The sequence below is a fragment of the Aquarana catesbeiana genome, linkage group LG09 (assembly GCF_042186555.1).
Source record: "Aquarana catesbeiana isolate 2022-GZ linkage group LG09, ASM4218655v1, whole genome shotgun sequence".
NCBI lineage: Eukaryota > Metazoa > Chordata > Amphibia > Anura > Ranidae > Aquarana > Aquarana catesbeiana.
Genome location: NC_133332.1, coordinates 149,036,590 through 149,062,597, shown reverse-complemented (window position 1 = coordinate 149,062,597; position 26,008 = coordinate 149,036,590). Strand labels below are relative to the sequence as shown.

General features: G+C 41.5%; 1 protein-coding gene across 2 annotated transcripts in view; it reads right to left on the bottom strand.

The window, feature by feature from the left end:
- The window catches only part of AFF2 (ALF transcription elongation factor 2), a 976,027-nt gene that overhangs the window by 721,102 nt on the left and 228,917 nt on the right, over positions 1-26,008 (bottom strand). For both annotated transcript variants that reach the window (XM_073599267.1, XM_073599268.1), the window contains exons 2-3: positions 25,249-25,369; positions 5,579-6,451 (exon numbers count right to left, since the gene is read on the bottom strand). In XM_073599267.1, coding sequence (XP_073455368.1) covers positions 5,579-6,451; positions 25,249-25,369 — 994 coding nt within the window. The remainder of the gene's footprint in view (positions 1-5,578; positions 6,452-25,248; positions 25,370-26,008) is intronic.

Below are 26,008 nucleotides of genomic sequence, written 5' to 3'. Positions count from 1 at the left end.
CAATAATAACCCCAAACACTGACATTGTTGAGATGTCCTTTATGTGGGGCTTATAAATTGGCATAGGACTACTGTTGTTCTTACAGCTTTGCCTAAAATGTGGTTGTTTTTCCCGTAGTTGATGGCCCACCTAAGATTCTTACCCCATGCTATGTAATACCCCTATGTGCGTGCTTTTAGTAAGGATCATGCATGTGTTTTTTACTTCTGTGCCTAGAGGAGGTTGGTATATGTGGCAGGCCAGACACCTTATGTGTAGAGCGCTGCATTTTAGTACTGGATGTATAATAATAGAGTAGATACCATCATGTCCAACATACAAGTGGATGTGAATTCCACATGGATGAAGGATCCTTTGGAAGTCTAGTTATGCATTTCTGAATAATTAGAATGTTGTGTTCATGATCAACATTACCATAGCTTCCAATGTCCCACTTTTGGAACCAAATTCCTCTGCCCATCTTTTCTCCTTAGTTGTCGCTCATATTGATCTGATTTATAGCTCTATAACCAAATGCATTGTTTAATTACCAGATGTGTTATACATCATGAAAACTTTCACAGAACTTTAAACCAAACTAAATTACTAGGTTTTTTACTTTGAAAATCCGGTATAAGAAACACATAGTGGTAAAAAAAGCATTTGCAAATTTACCCAATCATTTTCTGCACTTTAATTATTTGTGTTCCATGTACCTGCACAGGTGTCACGGGTGTTTGCCCTTTGTCTACATACAATGTGTTATAGAATGTCTCTCTTTCTCGTCTCAGGTTAGGAGGATTCATTATTACAAATTGGATTTTAAGCCAGTTTTGTTGGTTCTGGGCAGAACAGACCTGGGTCCAATGGCTGTAAGAAATGTATTAAAAGGTTCTTTAGAAGGTCCCAGAGTTCTTTTTTATAATTATGTATTTTATCCTAAACCTGCCTTTGCCAAAAGCAAAGTCTTGATGTTTCAGGATATCTAACTGCTAATGTAAACAAGAAAACTGATTTACTGTGCTGAAAAAAATATTTTAGAATGTAGCAAATGCACATGAATTGACAGTTTCCTGCTAAAAGCTTATTACACGCAATACGAATAGATCACCATAAGAGTGTTCATAAATGTTCTACAAGGGGATACAAACATTTAAAATACACATTACGTCTAGCCAGTACCTCTGACAGTATCCTTTACTGTTTACTTCATGGGAATAACAAGAATTCACAGTTTACACACAACTCGTCAGAAGTTGCTGCAAGTGTTACTGCAAAACACATCAGTCTTTGTTACACTGTGGAATGTTAATAAATAACATGGTGCTTTAAAACAGACAAGTACATTATTTATGTAGAAAGAGGAAAATCTGATCTAAGCTAAAGTATTTGATACATTTCCTACAGTTTATTATAAAGAAAAAAAAGTTTTGCAAGGTAATAGGTCTGGGAACTGGAAATGTTGAAAAATGAGACTGTAGGACTCTGCTTTCTCCTTTACTTGATACATGTAAATGTAGTATGGTACAGAAGTTTGCTCAGTGTGCACCTTTTTTGGAACTGTGTCAATGGTCACGGCTATGGAAGATCTGTTATCTACACGTGCTGTTGCCCTTTTCTGAGTTGGATCTATAATGACCAGAAAAGCTGTTGGGAACCACTTGTTTCATTAATGCTTAAAGAAAATGTATACTTTTTTTTATAAACGCGTATCCGATGGTGGCCATACACATAGTGATGACGCAAGAAAATTTCAACATTTCATAAAATAATAGTAGATATACTGTAAACCATAAATGACTAACATTTAGTTTGCCCAGGAACAGCATATAAACAATATATATATATATATATATATATATATATATATATATATATATATATATTCACTTTTTTTAACCCTTTTTTGCATTTCAGTGCTGCTGATCTTCTGTAGCTGTTTTGCAGGCACTGATGGTCTACATGCACTGCAACAATGGCTGTATGGCATTTCCCAGGGTAAGTTTTCTAATGGTGAAACTACCCACTCAACAGCAAAATGGCAGGGATTAGCATCTTTACAGATGGTTCAGTGTTAAATTGAATAGAATGTAAGTCCCTGTATATAACATGGGCCTAGGATCCAAGGGTTTTCCCAAACAAAATGAAACTATTCTAAGGACAAGCATGGGTACTTTGGTGCCTGCACTTTACACACAACAGTACCTTTTACATTTTATTGAACAGAACAGGTTCACTTTAACCTAGAAAAGGGAGATACAAAGGCACCTCTAAGTGTGGACTGTAAACAATTTATTTAAGTCCTTATTTGGTCAGATGCAGATCAGCGCTCCCGCTATAGATGTTGTCACAACTGCTCAGCTGGGTCCAGGAAGCCCACTAATCTGTAGAAGAGAGCCAGAATGGGGGCTGGAGCGCTCATGGAGCACTGCGTGGAGCGCAATGACATCACCGGTCATATTGCAATGTGTTTCGGAGCATGCACACTGAGGATCGTGAAGACAGGCACACTCCTTTGTCAAGCTGAAAGGATAGGACTAGGACTGCCATTATATAGGGCACTATCTACTGGTGAAAGAATAATTTGTTGCTTACAGATCCTAAACCTGCTGTATAGCACCTTTTAGCACCAAATACCTGTGACTGCACACATTTATCACTGAAATGCTCACCTCTATAATCTAGTCTTAATATAGCCATCAATGATAGAATCAGTGGTTTTGAAATGGAAAAATGGCTATATTTGACCTTTGTTTCACAAAAAAATACAGAAACAAAGCACAACAAGCTGCTTACCTAGTCCTAGGACTCTTGTTCTAATTTAGTAAAGGAGGTGAGAATCTTCACTCAACAAATTGTGAATTTACTACTAAACGATTGAACAATTATTGAAAAATGTAAAAATTATTTATGCATGTGAAAAGCAAATCTACATTGAATACCCAATCATGCGCAGTTAAACAAAGTAAAACAGAATTTGCTTTCTACATGATTGGATAATTGAAGTGAATATTCACACAAATGATTGAGTGAAAATTCTCAATTATTTTAGCAAATTAGCCTCTCTGCCTACAGTTCTGTCAGACTAAGCAGCAAAAAGTCAGCCCTCAAACGTCACCAAATGGGGGGGAATAATAATGTTACATCAGCAAAAATATATATACTGACATCTCTGCTGGGTTTTTAGCACTTTGAGGTCTAAACAGGCATAGTTCTTTTCCTTGGAAAGTATCTGACACAATGAAGGAATTCTTACCAACCCACAAATAATTTCACACAAAACAGCCCTTATGTCTAGACTTGCCAAGTAATTTAGTTAGCTTTAGATGGCCATAGATGGCTCAAATTTTGGCTTATTCAGCAGGAATTGGACAAATTTCAAACTATCAGTATTCCTGAAAGCACCACACGTCTTGAATTTTTTTTTGTAAATGTAAAATATCATTTAAAAATCAGTGTAAATTTTTTTAGGCGAAACTGTGACTGGATTCTATAAGGTGCATTCTCTGTTAGCCAGCTCCTTTCTATTTAGACACAATAGCCAGCATTGGAGATTCCCCCATTAACAGGATAGAGATATAGATTAAATTCTAAAATTGAGCTGTGTGGTTACCTTTAGTTCGGTCAGTGAATGGATTATATGCTAAACAAGAACTGCTAATATAAGAAGGCTGTGTGTTTGGAAACAACAACTAAAGCGTTTGTTGACCCCCCCCCCCCCCAAAAAAAATGGATCCTGCTCCTTTAAAGCATTTAATACAGCATAGTGCTTGTGCTGTGTAATTTGGCCCCCTGTAACACCTAAAAAACCTGACTGATCCTGCCAGTTTCTGCCCTCCCCTATGTAAACTGACCACAGTGTATCATGGCTGCTGAGCCCTGACACCGTGGTCAGTTTACGTGTCTCCGTCACCCACAGCCCTGCTATCTGTCTCCTTTCTGCTCCTGTGTCCTCCTCCCCCCTGCCTGCCTGTAAGCTTGTGACAGTGCCCCCCCCCCATGCTTGAATATCTGTAACATTTATGAGTCATCTGTCCTTACTCAAGATGGCCATGAACAGAAATGCTAGAGGGTGTTTTTCTAAGTGATTTCTCAGCAATACATAACATGGAGACATGGATGGATGGGTGAGTTTGCTTCCAATATTAAACATGGATTAAACATGGATTAAATAATGTTTGTGGTTCTGAGATGCAGTGTACTTTAACGTGTAGTTTCATAATTGTAGATGAATTTGCCTTCACGCCACTGAAGGAGCTGCAATTCTTATCTTACGTCTGTCTTGTTTGGCTTACTAACAGAAACCCAATAACTTGAGCTCTCCATGCCAAAAGTATGGCTGTCCTAGTGCCAGCTAAACTGCAAATATATTAACACTGAGCACAACAATACTTGAAAAAGGCTTGTAGAAAAGACTGTGCCAATTTCTTCCAAAGACTTGAACCTGTGAAACACACATAACCTAACTCCACACAAAGGCACGTGTTAAATATTATGTTTACTGTTTTATCTGGTAAAGAATTTGTAGTTTGAACAGCTATTCTTGTAATTTACACACCTCTGGCACAATCCACAGCAAGGCAGGTGACACCATTTTTTCCTGGTACAGCATTGTCATTTTTCTGTGATTTTCCAACTACCACCAGCCTTGGTCACTGGACAAAGTACCAACATTATCATCTCTTACAAAATAGCAGAAAGCAGATCTAAGAAACAGTGAATATGAACCAGTAAGTAGTAAACCCAAACCACTTAGGCCCCTTTCACACTGAGGCGGTGGGGGCGTCGGCGGTACAACAGCGCTATTTTTAGCGCTGCTGTACCGTCGTTCTTGCAGCTGTATTCGGCCGCTAGCGGTGCGGTTTTAACCCCCGCTGGCGGGCGAAAAAGGGTTAAAATCCCTTCTACAGCGCGGCTATAGCCGCGGTATTGCCACGCTGTCCCATTGATTTCAATGGGCAGGAGCGGTTTAGGAGCGGTGAATACACCGCTCCTTCACCGCTCCAAAGAAGCGGTTTGCAGGACTTTTTTCACCGTCCTGCCAGTGCACCGCTTCAGTGTGAAAGCCCTCGGGCTTTCACACTGAACAAACAGCGGAGGCTGTTTAGGGGCGGTTTGCAGGCGATATTTTTAGCGCAATACCGCCTGCAAACCGCCCCAGTGTGAAAGGGGTCTAAGTAGTAGAATGCTGTCTTTGGCTGTACACAGGCAGAATTGTGTGAACCACAACAGAGATAGGGTCTTAGAAAGTTAAAACAACAAATATGTATTTATATTGTACATTTAGCTGTTTGTCTGGAGTGCCACTTTAATACAAACTGATTAGACATTCAAATGTATTAGAAGCATCCTGCCTAGAAGCAGATACCATAAGATGCCTACTGATGCCTTTAATAATCACTACATTCATCTAAGTGTGCCTTCCCGAAGCTATTTTTATTTTGTTTCTAACAGCCTGACATCCTTGACTAAGCTCCACTCATTGCCATTCCTCTTTCAAATAAGAAAGCACTTACTGACCACTAAAAATATGTGGAACATGAAAAATAGGTAAAAAAATGAATAAAATCCATCATGAAATAAAAAATCTAGACTTACTTCACCAGTTTGGGGAATGCTAAGCTTTGGCAGTTTGTTCTTGCTGACCGGTGCATTGACTTTTCCATCCAGTATTGCTCCAAAAGACTGGTTTATAAATCCATCTTCAGTCTCTGTTGGTGGTTTTAATTCAGGCGAGTCATTAGGTACTTGGTCCTGACCATCCATTGGCCTGACATAGGCTGTTGGCTTCTGTTGCATAATGCTACTTTTACTGTGAAGTCCTGGGGGAAAGTTTTGAGAAGACAGATTGTTGCCTGCCAGAAGAAGGGATGTAGAAGGAAGTGGAGACACAGAGCCATGTCCCAAAAGTTCTAAATCAACTGGAGACTTTGAATGAGTGGTTTCTTTGTAAGTGTGTTCCCCACTCAATGTTTTTGAGTGATTATGTCTTCTTGAGTGAGATGATGAAGTTGCAGGTACTGGTTCCTCCATATTTACACTTTTAAGCTGTTCATTTTGGCAGTTATAAAGGTCTTCATACCTAATTTGTGATAAATCATGGGATGAACTGTGTTTTGATCGACTTGGTTGGCTCGATTGTGTACATGTAGAGTTATGTCCACCATGTGGCCAATCCATTCTTGCCTTTCTTGTTCCATCATGTACCATTGTGGACATTGGAGCCAAGCCTGAGGGTGGTGGCATTGATGTCGATGAGTGGTTATTATTCTGATGGCATTGTGTCACTCTATTTCTTTGATCTGGAAAGAAACTTTGCTCGTTTTTTTCAACTGGTGTTTGAGGGATAGAATTCTTTGGGATTCCTACAAGATGACTCTGGTTGGAATGATTGGTCAGCAAGTCTTTCATCTCATCATAGTTTCCCAGGGTATTCTGGACACGGTTTGCAAGAGCGTCTCCTTTATTTGTCTACATTGTAACAAATTAAAACAAACATTTTAGAATGAATGTTCACATAATACAGCACATAAAAACCACACACAGGAACAATCATAATAAAAGTTGCAGGAGTCAATGTATGGTGCTTGCAATTGTGTAATCTGGGAATATAGATTAATTTACAGGAAATTTTGCATACATTTTATGTTAAAAACAAAACAATATATATATATATATATATATATATATATATATATATATATATATATATATATATATATATACACATATACATATATATATACACACATATATATATATATATATATATATATATATATATATATATATATATATATATATCCTTCGGATTTATTGCATGGGCATACATTTGAGCTTGAGCTATTGTGCCCCATAAAAACGTTTTTTAGTTTTTTTTTTCCAACAGAGACTAAAAAGAAGTTGAAAAACAATCTACTCTCTTAATTGTATTCTTTAGCCTTAAGCATAATAAAAAAACGTACAAATAAAAAAATCCACTTTAAGAGAAATATAGACATAGACATTAGATGGAGGCTATATCAGTGCCAGGACATGATCATCTAGCACCTAAAGCCAAGGATGACAGAGAGTCAGTGTGACTTCCATTTTTCAGTACAGGAGCTGGGTGGATGCAGTGGAAGAATAGGCCCCAGCAGTGTGGTCTCCCCCCAAGGCACAGTGTCTTACTTGCCAAATGAGACAATGATCTACTGTCTGCATACACTTTTAAAAATTACATTAATACTTTATCACACCATGTGTTCACTTTACCACTGCAAGGGATTCGCTAATAGCTGTAGAACCCCTATTTTTGGTCATGCTTGCAATTAAATGATTGTATCGTTCATAATTTGAAGACACTAAATGAGCTGTCAAATAGAACGTTTTTTTAAAGTAAGAACGAACATCTGATTCAGGCAGAAAATGCAACAGAATTTGACCAAACTGATATTCTTTTACTTTGTTGTGTAGGAAAATTGCTTTCATGTGACAGATTGAAAGGATAGGATCTTTGAACCATCAAGCAATTATCATTACATATAAGGCCAGCATAAGGGTGATGTCTGGGACACTGCAACCATCCCACTGTGCACAAAATAGAGAACACTATAGCTTATGAAGTGTGATAGTTGTATGTTGAAAAACCCTAGGAGAATTGGTTGAGAATAGTTCAAAGTGCATCATGCTGTGCTAACTTCTGTAGAGGGGTTTGATGGAATATCAGAAAAGGGCCAGGAAAGACGACTATCAACAGGGTTTTAAAAAAATCAAATTATTTGAGAGAAGGGAAGGGAGTATTTACTTGATTGTTTTAAAGGACACACTTAAAAGAAAACAAAGTTTCATTAACCACTTCAGCCCTGGAAGGATTTACCCACTTCCTGACCAGGCCAATTTTTGCGTCACTTTACTGCGACGCTGTACCCAAACAAAATTGACGTCCTTTGTTCCCACAAATAGAGCTTTCTTCTGGTGGTATTTGATCACCTCTGCGTTTTTATATTTTTTGTGCTATAAACAGAAAAGAGCAACAAATTGGGAAAAAAAACAATATCTTTTTAGTTTTTGCTATAATGAATATCCAAAAAAAACCCTAAAAATCAAAACCAAATTTTTTTCAACAGTTTAGGCCAGTATGTATTCTTCTACATATTTTTGCTAAACAAAATCACAATAAGCGTATATTGATTGGTTTGCACAAAAGTTATAGCGTCTACAAAAGAGGGGATATATTTATGTCATTTTTATTATTATTTTTTTTTTATACTAGTAATGGTGGTGATCGGCATTTTTTAGCAGGTCTTCGACATTGCGGCAGACACATCGGACACTTTTGACACTTTTTTGGGACCAATGACATTTATACAGCGATCAGAGCTAAAAATAACCACTGATTACTGTATAAATGTCACTGGCAGGGAAGGGGCTAACACTAGGGGGTGATCAAGGGGTTAAGTGTTCCCTAGGGAGGTGCTTCTAACTGTGGGGGGAGTGGACTGCCTGAAAGTAGAGAGAGATCGCTGTTCCTGATCACTAGGAACAGCAGATCTCTCTCTACTTCCCTGACATAACGGGGATCTGTCTGTTTACATTGACAGATCACCCATCTGGCTCTCTGAGGAGCGATCACGGTTTGCCGGCGGACATCGCGGCTGCCGGCCACTCACACTGGCTCTGGTGTCGCCGTAGCTGTACCGTGGCCATTAAAGGGGCCACTGTACAGCTAAGGCGATTCACGCAGGGGAGCCAACCTGCCGCCGTATAACGACGGCGGCTGGTCAACAAGTAGTTAAAGCTCATATCCAGTGACTATCCCAGTAACTCATTTCCTGTCACTTTAAATATTTTGTTTGGGCCAAGCTAGTCCAAAATTACTAATTTCTTCACTAAGTGCTGCACTGGCTCTAAGTGCAGTATGATGTACTATATGTAGCTTCAGCTACATACGATACACAGTGCTGGGTTCTGGCTATGAGACAGAAATTTCCCATCTCACACCCGGAACAAAATAGAGTCGGTCTGAGTGGCACTCTGGCAATTCATAGGCAGCTTTGTATTCTGTGAATTAATACAAAGCTTACTCTGATTGTCTGAGGTCTAGAGGCAGACTAAGGCTGCTTTCACACTGAGGTGCTTTGAAGGTGCTAAAGTGCTAAAAATAGCGACTGCGATGCTCCCCGAAAGACCCCCTCAATGCACTCCAATGTGAAAGCCCCGAGGGCTTTCACACTGGAGCGGTGCGCTTGCAAGGCGGTCAAAAAAGTCCTGCAAGCCACATCTTTGGATCGCTGTAGGAGCGGTGTAAAGTGCCCCTTCCCATTGAAAACAATGGGGCAGCGCTGCAAACCCACCTGCAAAGTGCTGCTGCAGCGGCACTTTGCGGGCGGTTTTAACCCTTTTTCGGCCGCTAGTGGGGGTTAAAACCACCCCGCTAGCGGTCGAATAGCACAGCTAAAATGACAGTAAAGCGGCACTATATATAACAAGGATAACAAGGATATCAGCTTTAAAGTATACCTAAACCTCCATAACAAATAATATATTGCAGCTTACCAGCCTCAAAATGTTGGAGCTACATTTGTATCTTTTTAAAATTTGTTTCCCTTTCTGATTTGGTAAACCTGTATGTAACACATTTTCTGTCCTAGGGGGACAAAGTTCTCTTGCTGTACTGCATCTATAGAGAACTTCAGAACACCTCACCTCTATAACATGGGAGAATGTTCGGTAGTTCACTGATGTAAACTGGGTAGGGCTGATAATTGCAGGCAGATAATACAGGACGTTAAAGATGTTGTAAATGCTCTTTTTTTATATAACAAACATGTTATACTTACCTGCTCTGCAATGGATATTGCACAGAGCAGCCCTAAACCACCTCTTCTGGGGTCCCCTGCCGACACTCTAGGCTGATCCTTTGCTACCTATGGTGGCACACTGTTGGGCTTGCTCCCAAGCTGGGCTGTGTACATCTATTGACACACAGCTCATCTTGGTCTTGACCGGTTCGCACAGGATTTGATTAACAGCAGCAGAAATCAATGGCTCCCATTGCCTCAGCAAAACCTCTGAGAGCATGGAGAGGGAAAGGAGCTGCTACATATGGGTACAGCACTGGATCGTGTGAGGTAAGTCTTCAGAGGGGTGAGGGGGTGATACTTTTATTGGGACATTTTTTACCTTATTGCAGGGAATACATTAAAGTGTTACCAAACCCACAACTGAAAAATCAGTCTATGTATGCAGTAAAGCATGGTTTTTATACTTGCTGTGAAGTCTAAAGGGTTAATACTCTGCATTGTAAAAAAGGCTGTTTGATCATGTCTTCTCTGATCCTTCCCTCCTTCCACTGACTTCTAATAATTTCCTGATAACACAGAGTCTATGGAGACAGGCTGCACATGCTCAGTTCGGTGTGTATTGCTAGAGAGGGTTGTTTTTTTTCTTGGAAGAGTGCATGTGATCAGCACAGGGCCAATCAGCACTGTCCAGACAGAGGGTCAGGGGTCTTGAAGTCTCATAGGTCAGTCAGAAAATGCCTCCTACAAGTTTTAACCAGTGCCTGGCTGGACAATGATAGAAGTCACAAGACTGCTATATATTGCCGATGAGAAAAGGTATTTAGCAGTTTATATTTACTAAAATAATTGCATTTTCATGTTTTGTGTTATGTGGGAGACCAGATATTGTAGATGCAGGGTCCTGCGTTTAGTAACACTTTAAGGTTAAAATGTCTACCTTTTAGAACCAATTTACTTCTATGGATTTGTGGTAGGATCAACATGTCATTTTTTTACACTTTTAGAACAAATATTATAAAACACTTTCAATGGTTTATTTAACAGCTTGACGACCGATATACATCAGCACAATGGCACAGCTGGGCAAAATAACGTATGGGTGCGTTGTTCCCTTTAAGAGCTGCCGGAGGCGCGCACGCATGCACACACAGCACGGCGGGGACAGTGGGCGCGATCACTGCCAGCCACGTGCGATTGCGCACACAAGAGCTAGTGCAGGGATTTGTGTGTGTAAACACACAAATCCCTGTTCTGTCAGGGGAGAGGAGACATATTGTTTGCTCCTACTAAGTAGGAACAATGATATGTCTCCTCCCCAGTCAGTCCTATCCACATAGAGTTAGAAAACATCCAGGGAACACACATTTAACCCCTTGATCGCCCCCTAGTGTTTACCTCCTTCCTTACCAGTGATATTTACACAGTAATCAGTGCATTTTTATTGATCTGATCGCTGTATAAATGTCAATGGTCCCAAAAATGTGTCAAAAGTGTCCGATCTGTCCACCACAATGTTGCAGTACTGTTAAAAATCGCAGATCACTGCCATTACTAGTAAAAAAAAATAATAATAAAAATGCCATACATTTTTCCCATAGTTTGTAGACGATATACCTTTTGCGTAAACCAATCAATATATGCTTATTGCGATTTTTACCAAAAATATGTAGAAGAATATATATTTCCCTAATCTGATGAAGAAATGTGTTTTTTAACTGCTTGCCGATCGCTGGCTGTCAATTGACGGCCAGGCGGCACGGCTCTCACTGCGGGAGGGCGTCATATGACGGCCTCCCACTTGAACAGGGAATGCGCGCGATCGTGTGCGCTCATCCCTGTTCCTTCGGTGGCGGCGTGTCACGGAGACACCGCTCGCCACCGAGGGGGGTGAGCAGCCATTGGACATGGCTGTTTACCACGTGATCGGCCGTGATGAAGTCACGGCCGATCACAGATAGGTCCACCCCATTGTGCACGGCGCATGCGCAGGATCGCAAGCTCGCTGCGCGTGCACGTCAGTGGAGAAGTGTTCCCAGGAACACTACTCGTCACCGACGCCGGTAAACAGCCATTGGCCGGCTGTTTACCCACGTGATCGGCTGTGATCCTTTCACAGCCGATCATATATGTAAACACAGAGCGGTAACTAGCTGTTACCAGCTCTTCTCTCCTCACACACTGTTTCCAGTGTGAGGAGAGAAGAGCCAGAAGCAGTGAGTTACCGATCTGTGTTCTGTAGTGTCTGCACCAACACCACACCTGTCCCATCACCCCCCCATTGTCATCTGTCACCCAACAGTCACCCAATAAAGTGCACCTGTCATATAAGGGACTGCCATCAGTGACCGTCAGCGGTGCACCTGTCACCCATCACAAATCAGTGACCGTCAGTGGTGCACCTGTCACCCGTCAGCCATCACTCGTCACCCATCAGTGACCGCCAGCCATCCCCCGTCACCCATCAGTGACCGCCAGCCATCACCCGTCACCCATCACCTGTCACCCATCAGTGACCGCCAGCCATCACCCGTCACCCATCAGTGACCGCCAGCCATCACCCGTCACCCATCAGTGACCGCCAGCCATCACCCGTCACCCATCAGTGACCGCCAGCCATCACCCGTCACCCATCAGTGACCGCCAGCCATCACTCGTCACCCATCAGTGACCGTCAGCCATCACCCATCACCTGTCACCCTTTAGTGACCACCAGCCATCACCCGTCAACCATCACCCGTCACTGTCCGTGGCCTGTCACCCATCAGTGACCATCGCCTGTCACACCGTCATCACCTATCAGTGAACGTCATCTGCCACCCATCGCACAGCCCATCAGTGACCATCACCTGCCACCTGTCACACCGCGTCATGTCCAAAAGAGTATACAGCAGTGAGGAGGCATTCCAGATCCTCTCCATGACCGATAAGAGCAACGGGTAGTTCTCATCAGATTCCAATTCTGATTCTGAATCCAATTCGGCATTTGAACCGAATAGTGAATCGGCAAATGATTCGGAGGAAGAATGGGTCCCTCTCAAAAAGGCACGGCACTCTGGAAAACAGGATTATATTCCGGGGCCCAATACCAGTGCTGCCGCCAGCGTTAGGCCCCAGGAACAAATGCCTAGTACCAGCGCTGCTGCCGGCGATAGGCCCCAGGAACAAATGCCCAGACCCAGTACCAGTCCTGCCACATCACGCCTGAGTACCAGCACAGGAAATTCCAATCCAATTACTGGAGTTTCACACCCCCCAAGAGCCAGGGCCTCTACATACATGCCAGATGGTCTTGCCAACCCAACATGGCTACCTTCCAACTCGGCATCACCAATTATTCCCCCTTTCACAGCACTGCCAGGCGTGCAGACCACGGGATATCTGTATGCATTCTGCATATATGAAGGAAGAGATTCCCAGCTCCAGCCCCCTGAATGCCCGGCCTACATGGGCACAACTGGAAAGATTGTATGGGACCTGGCATACCCACTTCTGAACAAAGGATATCACGTATACGTTGTCAACTTTTACACAAGCCTGCCCCTTTTCAAACACTTATACATTGCAAAAACCCTGGCCTGTGGAACCTCCAGAAAAAATAGGAAGGGCTTCCCACAATCTCTAGCGAACAAAAAGCTGCGAAGGGGGAAAAGAGCATCATTGAAATGCAACGAAGTGCTGGCCTTGAGGTGGAAGGATAAGAGGGACGTGCACATGATGTCCACATCCATGATAACACTACAATTGAGGTACAAAGAAGACGAGGTCCCATTGAAAAGCCAACATGTGTCCAAGATTATAATCTCTACATGGGGGGTGGATATTAATGATCAAATGATTCAGCCCTATTTATCAATAAGGAGGTCCCGATTCTGGTATAAGAAGGTAGCAGTTTATCTCATCCATTTGGCCATTTACAATTCCTACGTAGTTTACACCAAATCCATTGAAAGCCCCGCCCCCTTCCTAAAATTCATAGAAGAAGTTGTCACGTCCCTCATCTATCACCAAAGACCCCCCCAGAAGACCTTCGCTCTGAGGCTGTTTGCCGACTTCATGAGCGCCACTTCCCCTTCAGCATTCCACCATCTGAAGCAGGACGAAGACGGCAAAAAAAATGTTGCATGTGCACAAAAAGAGGATTTAGAAAAGATACCAGCTACCATTGTCCCCAGTGTCCCTCCCAATCTGGCCTTTGCATTGGTGAATGCTTCCAACTTTATCATACATCCCTAAAATATTAGCCCATATTTTTAACAATTTCCCCATTTTCATCATCTGTGCTGACCATTTTCCATTCTTCCCCAAATAACCATGCCACTGCCTTCCATGTGAACTGACCCTGGCCTGTTTTTTGACCATGCCTCTGCCTACCGTTTGGACTGCTTCCACGTGAACTGACCCTGGCCTGTTTTGTGACTATGCCTCTGCCTACCGTTTGGACTGCTTCCACATGAACTGACCATAGCCTGTTTAATGATCTACGCTACTGCCTACCGTTTGGACTGCTTGCACGTGAACTGACCCTGGCCTGTTTTATGGACTATGCTTTTGCCTACCGCTTGGACTGATCTGTTGCCCTGCTACTGTAGTACACAGGGGTCTCACATATGTGAGGGGCTCCAGAATTGTTTTTTTTTGTTTTCTCTTGGGTTTCGGATTATCCAGATTAGGGTCTAGAGTTCGGAGGCTTCATAGAGATTTGGGCGGGTCGAAGCCTCTACCCCTGTGCCCCTGTGCACAGGCCTTACCTGATTGTGACCCTCAGCCTGCTGCTGACTTACTGCCACCATGCCTCTGCCTGTCGCATGAATGGACCACACCGCTACCTGGACTATGCAAATAATTAGCTGTAGCAAGAGGCAGCATGTTTATGATGGGCTGGAGAGCGGTACAATAATGAGTGTCTGCAGGTAACAGTGTACCAGGACCAATTTCTATGGACTGTGCTGTTCTGACTATAGACAATATTCCTGCCTGTTGCCTGGATAATTTCTATTGCTGTCGCTAAGCACATCCCTGCCTGCTGCCTGGACCAGTGCTCTCCTCTGTGGATACTACTAAAAGCACAGGTAATGCTTTTTTTTTACCCTTTCCGCAATAGAATTTATTTTGGATTGTAATTCTTGGTATGTGCATGCTATGTGTTAGAAAAATGAAGGGTTTTCAAAAATGATAGGTTGCCAGGAAATTATATATGTCATTTGTGCTCCTATTGTGCTACTTGGATGTTGGGCCTCTATATGTGGCCAGGCTGTGTAAAAGTCTCACACGTGGTATCGCCATACTCAGGAGGAGTAACAGAATGTATTTTGTGGTGTCATCTTTGCTATGTACATGCTATGTGTTGGAAATATCTGATAAATGAACAACTTTGTGTAAAAAAAAGCGTTTTCATTTTTTTTCCACATTTTCCAAAAACTTCTGGAAAAAAATGAACCGTTCAAAAGACTCATTATGCCTCATAGATTATACGTTGGGGTGTTTGCTTTCCAAAATGGGGTCATTTTGGGGACAATTCCATTGTCCTGGTGCTCCAGGGCCTTCAAAATTGTAAATGGTGGTTGAGAAATGAGATGTGTCATTTATGCTCGTAGAACGCATGAAGATGCTACTTCAATGTTGGACCTTTGTACGTGGCCAGGCTGTGTAAAAGTCTCACACATGTGGTATCGTTATACTCAGTAGGAGTAGCAGAATGTATTATAGGGTGTCATCTTTGCTACGTACGTGCTATGTGTTGGAAATATCTGATAAATTGACAACTTTGTGTAAAAAAAAATGCGTTTTCATTTTTTCCCACATTTTCCAAAAACTTCTGGAAAAAAATGAACCGTTCAAAAGACTCATTATGCCTCATAGATTATATGTTGGGGTGTTTGCTTTCCAAAATGGGGTCATTTTGGGGGCAATTCTATTGTCCTGGTGATCCAGGGCCTTCAAAAGTGTAATAGGTGGTTGAGAAATGAGATGTGTCATTTATGCTCGTAGAACGCATGGAGATGCTACTTCAATGTTGGGCCTTTGTATGTGGCCAGGCTGTGTAAAAGTCTCACACATGTGGTATCGCCATACTCGGGAAGAGTAGCAGAATGTACTTTGTTGTATGCATATGCTCTGAGAGAGAAATAACCTGCTAATATGACAATTTTGTAAAAAAAAATTAAAAAAATCTTAATTTTGCAAAGAATTGTGGGAAAAAATTACAACTTAGAAAAATTTACCATGCTACTTACTTAATACCTTGGAATGTCTACTTTCTAAAAAGGGGGCATTTAGGGGGTATTTGTACTTTCCTGACTTGTTAGTGTCCCATGAAATGAGATAGACCGTCAGTACATCAGGTGTGATCAGAAGTGATCAATTTTCAGTGATTGGCACCATAGTTTGTAGACTCTAACTTTCACAAAGACCAAATAATTTACACTAATTTGGGTTATTTTTACCAAAGCTATGTAGCAGTATACATTTTGGCCAAAATGTATGTAGAAAAATTACTAATTTGCAAAATTTTATGACAGAAACAAAGAAAAAGGCATTTTTTCACAAAATTTACAGACTTTTTTATTTAAAGCACAAAAAATAAAAAAACCCACTAATGATTAAATACCACCAAAAGAAAGCTCTATTTGTGTGAAAAAAAAGGACGCAAATTTTATATGGGTACAGTGTTGCATGACTGAGTAATTGTCATTCAAAGTGTGAGAGTGCTGAAAGCTGAAAATTGGTCTGGGCAGGAAGGGGGTGTAAGTGCACTGTATTGAAGTAGTTAAAAACATTTTTAGGGATATTTATTATAGCAAAAAGTAAAAAATATTGTTTCTTTTTCAAATTGTTGCTCTTTTTTTGTTTATAGCGCAAATAATAAAAGCCACAGAGGTGATCAAATACCACCAAAAGAAAGCTCTATTTGTGGGAAAAAAGGATTGCAAATTCTGGGTACAGCATGACTGCGAAATTGTCAGTTAAAGCGACGCAGTGCCAAATTGTAAAAGTGCTCTGGTCAGGAAGGGGGTAAAATCTTCTGGGGCTGAAGTGGTTAACAGACCAAAAAGGAGCAAATAAAACATATGTGACATACTTTTCTTAAGTGGAGGAGCAACTAGCACTAAATATATGTATTTCAATAATTCTACACATCTCAAGAAATGTAATATACATTATGCAAACTTTTATATTTATGTTAGCTGTCTTGTTAAAGTGGAGTTCCTCCCACTTTTACAAGGTGGTCTTAAACTAAAGACCAGCCCTCGTTTTTGGATATTTTTTTTCTTACCTACCTTTTTAGAAAGAATAAATGTACTTTCGTCCTAGCTCAGCCGCGGAGCAGTACGTCACGTCCTCTTCTGTGGCGAGCCCTCCTTCTTCTCCACCGCTGCCTTCTGGGACCTGTGTGTGTCCCAGAAGTTGAGGTGGCCATTCACAAAATGCCACACGACTCACGCATGCGCAGTAGGAAACCAGCTGTGAAGCCTGAAGGCCCCACTGCTGGTATCCCTTAGTTGGAATGGCGGCGCCTGCACTCGAGTCGGTGGACAAATCGGCCTCGGGGGGGCCAACATCGCGGGCTCCCTGGACAGGTAATTGTCCTTATTAAAAGTCAGCAGCTACAGTACTTGTAGCTGCTGACTTTTAAAAAAAAATGTTTGAGACTGGAACTCTGCTTTAAGCAGAAAGAATTATAAGGCTAAGAGATGGTATCAGAGAACTCACACAGCAAGCACCCGTTTCCGTGCAGCAGCTGCCAACCCTTGTTCCGCTAATGCCAATGTGCATGCATGGAACCTTAGCCAGAGACAAATAAGATCCAGAGTGGGCATGCACAATGGCACCTCCCTGCGAACGCATGCACGCACGCTGCCGCGATTCCTGGCACACGGCACCTTATATAAACAGACAGTCTGCCTAGCATCAGGGCTGGATCGTCTTCAACTTGTCCCTGTGTTCCTCTTGTTACTCTGCCTGATTGACCTTGTTCCTGAAAACCCGGCTATCTTATGACCATTCTCTTGGATTTCCCCTGCCTGCTGAACTTGCCTCTACCTGCAATACTGACCTTGGCTTGGACTTATGATTACGGATCTGCCTTCTGATTCTGTACCTCGCTGCCAGCCTGTAGCCAACTCCTGCCTGTTCCTGATTCTGCAGTTGATCCTGATCTGGCACCCGCTGAACAAGTCTGGTGATCAGTTTCCACATCTCCTCAGCAGAGGTTCCTGTATCTCCAAGTTCCAGCCTCCTGCCTGCAGGCACCTGCACCCTTTCGTTGCCCACGCACTCCCTGTACCCACCACCAGGGGGGCTTGGACCGGAACCGTGCAAGAGGCCACCATCATCATTTCGGGCTGCGCTGGAAGGTACGTGACAGATGGACATTGTTCATCAGTATATTTTATTTTATAATTCCACTTAAAAAGTGTATCTATAAACAAAACTTTTTTTTTTAGTGTTATAGTTTATTTAAACCCAAAAACAAGCCTACCAGTCCAGAGATGTGGTAGCTGCATTTGTTTCCTTTTTTAGGCTTTTTTTTTTTTAACTAGTGATCTCTTCAGTAACACACTTCCAGTCCTAGGGTGACGATGTTCACTCACTGTACTGTATCTATGGAGGTGCAGCAATGTCTCTCCAGGACAAGACAGAACACCTCTCTCTTCATCTTCCTACCATAGGGGGAGGGGGGTGTAGTTCACATAGCTGAACTGGGCAGGCCTAATAACAATGTTTGAGTGTTCCATTCAGCAAAGGCAGAGTGCACAGGAAGTTAAGGACCTACTGTATGTCTGGCAGAATCAACAGGCGTTTTGTTTTCACCAATCCTAGTGCTTTTAAATATCTCTCTTGTGTAACTTTCTGCTTCTCCCATTCTTCTGGTGCCAGCTGAGTTTATGTTTAGAGTCCCCAAGGATCCTGGAAACACACACTGTAGTTAATGTAGTAGCTAATCCTAATTGTCCCTGATTTTGAGAGACTGTCCCTGATTTGGAACAAAAACCTATCTGTCCATCTTTCCTCCTCATTTGTCCCTCATTTTGGTCTGATCTTTATAGTTGTAAATAAAATGCACTTTTTTTTTTTTAAAAAAAGTATTTCCCAGTGCATTTGTACATTTCAAACGGCAGTACAAAAGAATAATTGTGGTACAAAAATCACTTATGGATTTAACTAATAATTTTTTTGGTATAATTCTCCTTTAAGGGGGTGTGGTAGGGGGTATGTCCTATGCCTACATACTTTTGGTAATAGGTCTCCCTCGTTACCATCTCAAGAAGGTATAGCTAATCCACCCTGCCTCTGTTGAATATTCTATAAATAACTACATTTAATACAATACCAAACATTTAGAAGAGCAAGTACTGTATGTTACCTGCAGTAAAAGCCATGCCTATAAATGTTGCACTTGCTAAAACCCACAACAATTTGGATCAAGTAGGATTTTATAAAGGTTCACCAAAACACATATACTATGTATGTAAATTATATATGTATAGTATAAACTATATATGTATAGGATGTGCCTTAGGGTTCTGCAGTTGCAGTATAACATATTTGCTTCTCAAGCCATTCTTATTACAGTGTGCTTAGCTGCATTTCCCAAACAAATCCAACTTTCCATGGTTTAACTGTATGGATGTTACATCTACAGTGGTCTCCAAACTGTGACCCTGGGGCCAGATGTGGCCCTTTTCTTGCTTTAATCTGGCCCTTGGGGCACTATTTTCATCCACCGATACCAACAATGGGGCATTAACCCCCTCACAGAAACCAATGAAAGGGCAGAATTCTTTCCAATGACACCAACGATGGGCACAACTCTTCCCAATAACACCAAATTTCGGGGTACAATTCCTCCCAACAATGGGGCCCATGAAACCAATGATGCGGTGAAATTCCTCTCACTGACACACAAAATGAGGCGTTACTCCTCCCACTAATACCAAAGATGGGATATTGTTTATTCCCACTGACGTTGGGACCTTTTCTATTCCCAATGGCCACAATCTGGCCCCCCTTAAGTCCGAAGGACGGTAAACTGGCCCCTTGTTTCCAAAGTTTGGAGATCCCTGATCTAAAACACTGACAATGGTCACTGAAACAAAAAAGGGGGTCAATTTCCCCAGTAGTAATATAACATTAAAAAACTGACAAGGTTGCAAACCCTTCCCCATTATATCCAAACTGAGGACTAAGTTTTTTTTCAACCTTTTATTTGTTTATTTTTGGTTTGGCCTGCCCCTTCCTTTTCATTCCCACCTATGTAATAATGACATTTACTTGGCTCCAGCAGTGTCCTTGGCTCCAGCTGCATCCATGTCCAATTTTCTGGAGTAGCTAGAGAAGGGCAGACCCGTTCATCACCAGGGGCTAGCTGCAGGAACCCGAAAGAGATAGTCAGCTCCCAATGAAGTAAGGAAAGAAGATGGCAGCACAGGACCCAGTATGCTGTGATGGAGTGACAGGTCAGAGCAAGACAACACTGGATTCTCTAGGCTTGATAGTATGCAATTTGAGCACAACCCAAGGTACAAGGAAAGAGGTGGGTTAAAAGCAACACTAACACAGAGCTGGAGGTGGGGGGGTTGGAGGGAGAATGTGAAGTTCTGCTGTGGGATGCAGTATGAGTGTGCTATTATTTGACTTTATGAAAAGCCAAGAACAGTATACAAGTTTATGGGACTTCCAAGTTACATTGTCAAGGTAGTTCTCTTAGTTGAAGCTCTTGAGTTGTATAAGTTCAGTTTGTTTACTGTAGCTGCTGACTTTTAATAATAAGGTAACCTACAGTGCCTGGAGCCCAGTGCTGTCTTCCCACAGCCTGTTGTTGTTACACATGAACTTTAATGGCACCCCAGTCTTAGTTCCTAGGGTACAATATTGAGTTGGCCCACTGTTTGTAGCTATAACAGCTTCAACTTTTCTGGGAAGGCTGTCCACAAGGTTTAGGAGTGTGTCTATGGGAATGTTTGACCATTTTTCCAGAAGTGCATTTGTGAGGTCAGGCACTGATGTTGAACAAGAAGTGCTGGCTCGCAGTCTCTGCTCTAAGTCATCCCAAAGGTGTTCTATCGGGCCAGTACTCTGTGCAGGCCAGTAAAGTTCCTCCATCCCAAACTTGCTTACCCATGTCTTTATGGACCTTGCTTTGTGCACTTGCAAGCAGTCATGTTGGAACAGGAAGGGGTCATCCCCAAACAGTTCCCACAAATTTGGGAGTATGAAATTCAAAATTTCTTGGCATACTGACACCATAAGAGTTCCCTTCACTAGAACTAAGGGGCCAAGAACAACCCCTGAAAAACAACCCCACACCATAATCCCCCCCCCCCCCCACAACAAATGATTTGGACCAAAGCACAAAGCAAGGTCCATAAAGACATGAATGAGCGAGTTTGGGTGGAGGAACTTGACTGACCTCAACCCGATAGAACACCTTTGGAATTAATTCGAGCGAAGATTGCAAGCCAGGGCTTCTCGTCCACATCAGTGCCTGACCTTACAAATGCACTTCTGGAAGAATGGTGAAACATTCCTATAGACACTCCTAAACCTTGTGGACAACTTTCCCGGAAGAGTTGAAGCTGTTATAGCTGCAAAAGGTGGGCCAACTCAATATTGAACTCTGCGGACTAAGACTGGGATGCCATTAAAGTACATGTGTGTGTAAGGGCAATATGTTTGACAATACAGTGTAAAACGTGACGTCATCTTTGCCTAGATGAGGATTACGGAAGTGGGAGAGGGTAATGTTAAAAATCAACACTCACTTCCCCCAAAGAATCTGTAACTCGCTGGAGGGAGCGAACCAGCGAAACTTTACTTTTTAAGTGAAGCTTGGCTTTAAGACCCCTTTCACACCGAGAGCGTTTTGCAGGCGCTATAGCGTTAAAAATAGTGCCTGCAATCCGCCCTCAAACAGCTGCAGCATTGTCTCCAGTGTGAAAGCCTGAGGGCTTTCACACTAGAGCGCTGCGCTGGCAGGACGTCAGGAAAAGTCCTGCCAGCAGCTTCTTTGGAGCGGTGAAGGAGCGGTGTGTTTACCGATCCTCCACTGCTGCTCCCCATTGAAATCAATGGGGCAGCGCTGGGATACCGCCGGCAAAACGCCGCTATTGCGGCGCATTGCATGCGGTTTTAACCCTTTCTCGGCTGCTAGCGGGGGGGTAAAAGCACCCCGCTAGCGACCGAAATGCGCCGCAAATCCGACAGTAAAACGCTGCTATAAATAGCGGCGTTTTACCGCCGACGCTATAGGCGGCTCGGTGTGAAAGAGGTCTTGATATGTAACTTTCTTAATACTGTATAACATTTATCATTGTCATAGAGTCTATCTAAGCTATCCTTCTCCTTCACAGCATTATGTTTATTTTTGTATGCTTCTCTCTCATCATGCACTGCAATATTCATAGATAATTAGTGTTTTATTTGCAAGGGACACATTAGACTACAAATAACAAATCCATGATCTGTTTTCTCTACCTATATATATCCATCATTGAGTTTCAGTAAAAACACATACCTTCTGCGTTAAAACATATCCATATATAAATAAAAGGACATACTTATTACTGTTTTGGTTACTGCAAGTAATACTGCTCTGGTTACTTTAAACAATATACTAAAATGCCAACAACAGCACAGCTGTAGTAATTAGAATGATCTTATGTGCACTTTGCTGTGGTATGATTGTATGTGCGCAATTGAACATAATTACATAATCTCAGAAGATCTAGAAAAACATTAAAACATAGCAACATATTTATAATTTCCAGTTGAGAGGACAAAAGCAAGAAATCACAGTTACTTACTAACAGTGCCTAGGTTTTGTCATTTTTAGTGGCAGAAATTACATTTAGCTAAGCCAAGAATAAGCTCTTTGTTTATAAGCTGTCTCCTTCAACAGAGTTGCACAATGTACCATTTGGGTATCGGCCAAACATAGGCTCACTCTCACTCTCTCTTTTCAACCTCCATGCTGAGAACAAGAGGACACTATTGTGCTCTGGATATAGCCGGAGGACTTATGATGCACTTTTTAAACACTTGAATATTTGTTCTGCTGCCTCACACACAGTTTAACTCATTATCACAAAGGAAAACAACCATCAATAATGAATCAAACTGGCGTATTCTTTGCTATGGCTAATTCTGTGTAAATATTTCAAGTGCATTTCTGTAGTGTTTATTGTATTGCTGAATTTCTCGAGCACTATGAATACAGTCGGGTTGATTCATTAAGAACTGGAAATAGCAATAGTGTGTGCAAATGGCAGTAGACCAAAGCAAGCGTATGTTTACTGCAGGCTAATGGTTAAAGTGCTTCTAATGTAAAAAAAAAAAAATCATATAGTACAGCTTATCAGTCCTTAGATGAGGTGGCTACATCTGGTGGTTCTCCTGATTTGGACTACCAAAGCATCCTTTTCATTACATAGGTAGGAGGTGTTTTGTAATTAATCACTTCAATACAGGGCACGTTCACCCTCTTTCCTGCCCAGGCCAAGTTTCAGCTTTCAGCGCTGTCACACTTTAGGCGACAACTACACGGTCATGCAACACTATTCATATGAAAATTGTATCATTTTTTCGAACAAATAGAGCTTTCTTTCAGTGGTATTTAATCACTACTGTTTTTTTTTATGCTAAATAAATGAAAAAAGACTGAAAATTTAAAAAAAAATGTTTTTCTTCATTCTTGTTTTAAAATTTTGCAAATAAATATTCTTTTTTCATAAATGTGGGCCAAAATGTATACTGCTACATTTTTTTGGTGAAAATAACCCAAGTTAGTGTCTATTATTTAGCCTGTAGGAAAGTTATAGAGTCCACAAACGATGGTATATACTGTATATACTGTATATCTGAAGTACAGATATCCTCCAAATGACCCCTTTTTGGAAAATACACAGTCCAAGGTATTTAGTAAGAGGCATGGCAAGTTTTTTGAAGTTGAAATTATTGTCACAATATTTTAAAAAATTTCGAAATTAGAAAAAAAATGTTCACAATTTTTTTAAAGGTTTTACACATTGTCTACAGTGCAGTACAGCTTTATCATATAACTGGTGTGGTGGTGATCAGGGACACTGACTAATGACAGCATGTAAAAAACAAAAACAAAAATACAGTGAGCAGAGCAATATATTGTTACCATAGTAACACTGTACTACTCTGGGCAGGTGATCAGGATTTTCTTTTTTTTTTTTTTACACACTATGATTGCTTATAACTGTGCATTTTACAGTTATAAGCAACCATTTCTCTCCGAATGAAAACTACTACTTCGCCACAGCTAATCGCATGGTACAGATGGGCTGTGATTGACCCAGTCTGCACCATGTGATAACTGTAACTCATCACAATAGTACACAATGAAAGGCATGTAACAAACCCTTTCAATGTGTACTACTGTCATGTGATCTGCTGTGACTGGCTATAGCAATTACATGGTGTCGGCAGCAGGCCTTTACAGTGATCTGTCATTGCCGTATCCGGTGGATATATCGGGTGACAGAATAAACCAGAGAGCAGCCCTTGGGGCTCAATCCTGAGAGGATGTCATATGACGTCCTCCCAGGGCAACAGTGCCCCTGCCCGCCTGTAGTTTTACAATAGCCCAAGTGGTTAACATACAATATCTGGGAAAGCTGATAACATTGTTTGACATATCAATTCAGTGCACAAAAAGGTACAAGCACACTGGAATTCTGGCATAAACATGTATTTTTATTTACTTGTAGAAGATGTACTTAACCTGAAAAGAAAAACAAATTGCATTCCTGTTCTCCGTTTCAGGGATTAATTTGGCCCAAATTTTTGCCTGAATTTGGGCCTGAAATGGAGCCAAAGACACACAGGACCCCTGTGCAATTCGCTCCGCAGCCACCATGGAGATATGTGGACCAGCTCCATTGAGAGCTGGTCACAGTCTCTTGTCATGCAAATTGGATACGGAAAACTCTGCATCCAATTCTCACTAGTGTGAACCCAGCCTGAAAGTTGACTTAAAACCAAACTGGTTAACATTAAGCTGGCAAAAGCATTGTGTACCCAAAACTATTGCAATTTTTACCTATATAATACTGTTTTTACTTGTATTCCAGGCTTTTTCGAATCGCAGTGTTATTGATTGCCTTCCAGACAATTTTTCTCCTTCTAGTCACTTCCTGTATACATGCATTTGTTTTAGCATTGGCTGCACATTACTGTTCTGGACTGGTTTCCTGATAGAGAATCCAATGTATCATCCCTGTGCAATGTGTTTTGGTTCAGCCTCCATTAGGGTGCATGGGACAGGGTGACAATGCAGGAATACAACAGTTATCACTCCATCACAGGTTCCTGACAAGGACCTTAATAGCAGAATATATTCATTTGATTAAAACTAAAAAAAAAGAACTAAATGAACATGCTAAAGCTTACATATTTAGTAATAGGGTTAAGATCCACTAGATACTTGCGATGAATGTGCAAGGTGACTATGCTTACCTTGTAAGGCTCACCAAAAAGATTAAACCCAGAAGCAAAGAGATCTTCATCTTGTTGGACTTCTTGGGTTCTTCTCTCCCATTCTTTCCTTTTCAGTGCATTCCGCTCTTGTTCGTAATGACTGGTAATGAGAAACAAAGTGTTATTTGTGTTGAAATATGGATCATACCTGCAGAAGACTTTTAATAAAACATTTCAAACTTACAATACGCCTCAACATCAACACTACACAACTGTCAAGCCTTGTTATACCAGCAAACATTTTATCTTTTCATTTTTTGCCAATGGCAAACACCAGAAATGTCTGTAAAGGAGAGGTCAAATAAAGTAATGACTGCTTACAGGACTGAGCTTTTGAAAACACTACTGTATTAACACTGAACTATTTAGTGTTTACTGCACAAGTATGCTAATATTAACCAGGAAAAAAAACTACTATTGCTACTACATTACTATATCAGTATCATACTATTACTATATTAGAATGATTGTGGCAAATACAAAATAATTAGTGAATATGCAATTAAAGTTCAATTCAAGCCATACTGTATTTGCAGAGTAGGATTAAAACCCCTGCTACTTCCTATCCTAATGACAAAAGACAGCAATGATGCACAATCTTTCCAATGAGTGGTAAAGAATAAGAACTTCTACAGGCTTTTTTATTTCTGGCTGTGCCTTAATGTCTTGTGAATCTCTCATATTTTTTTTTCTGAGGCCAAAAGAGAAAAAGGTAGGGAAAATATCTTGAGGGCCCCTT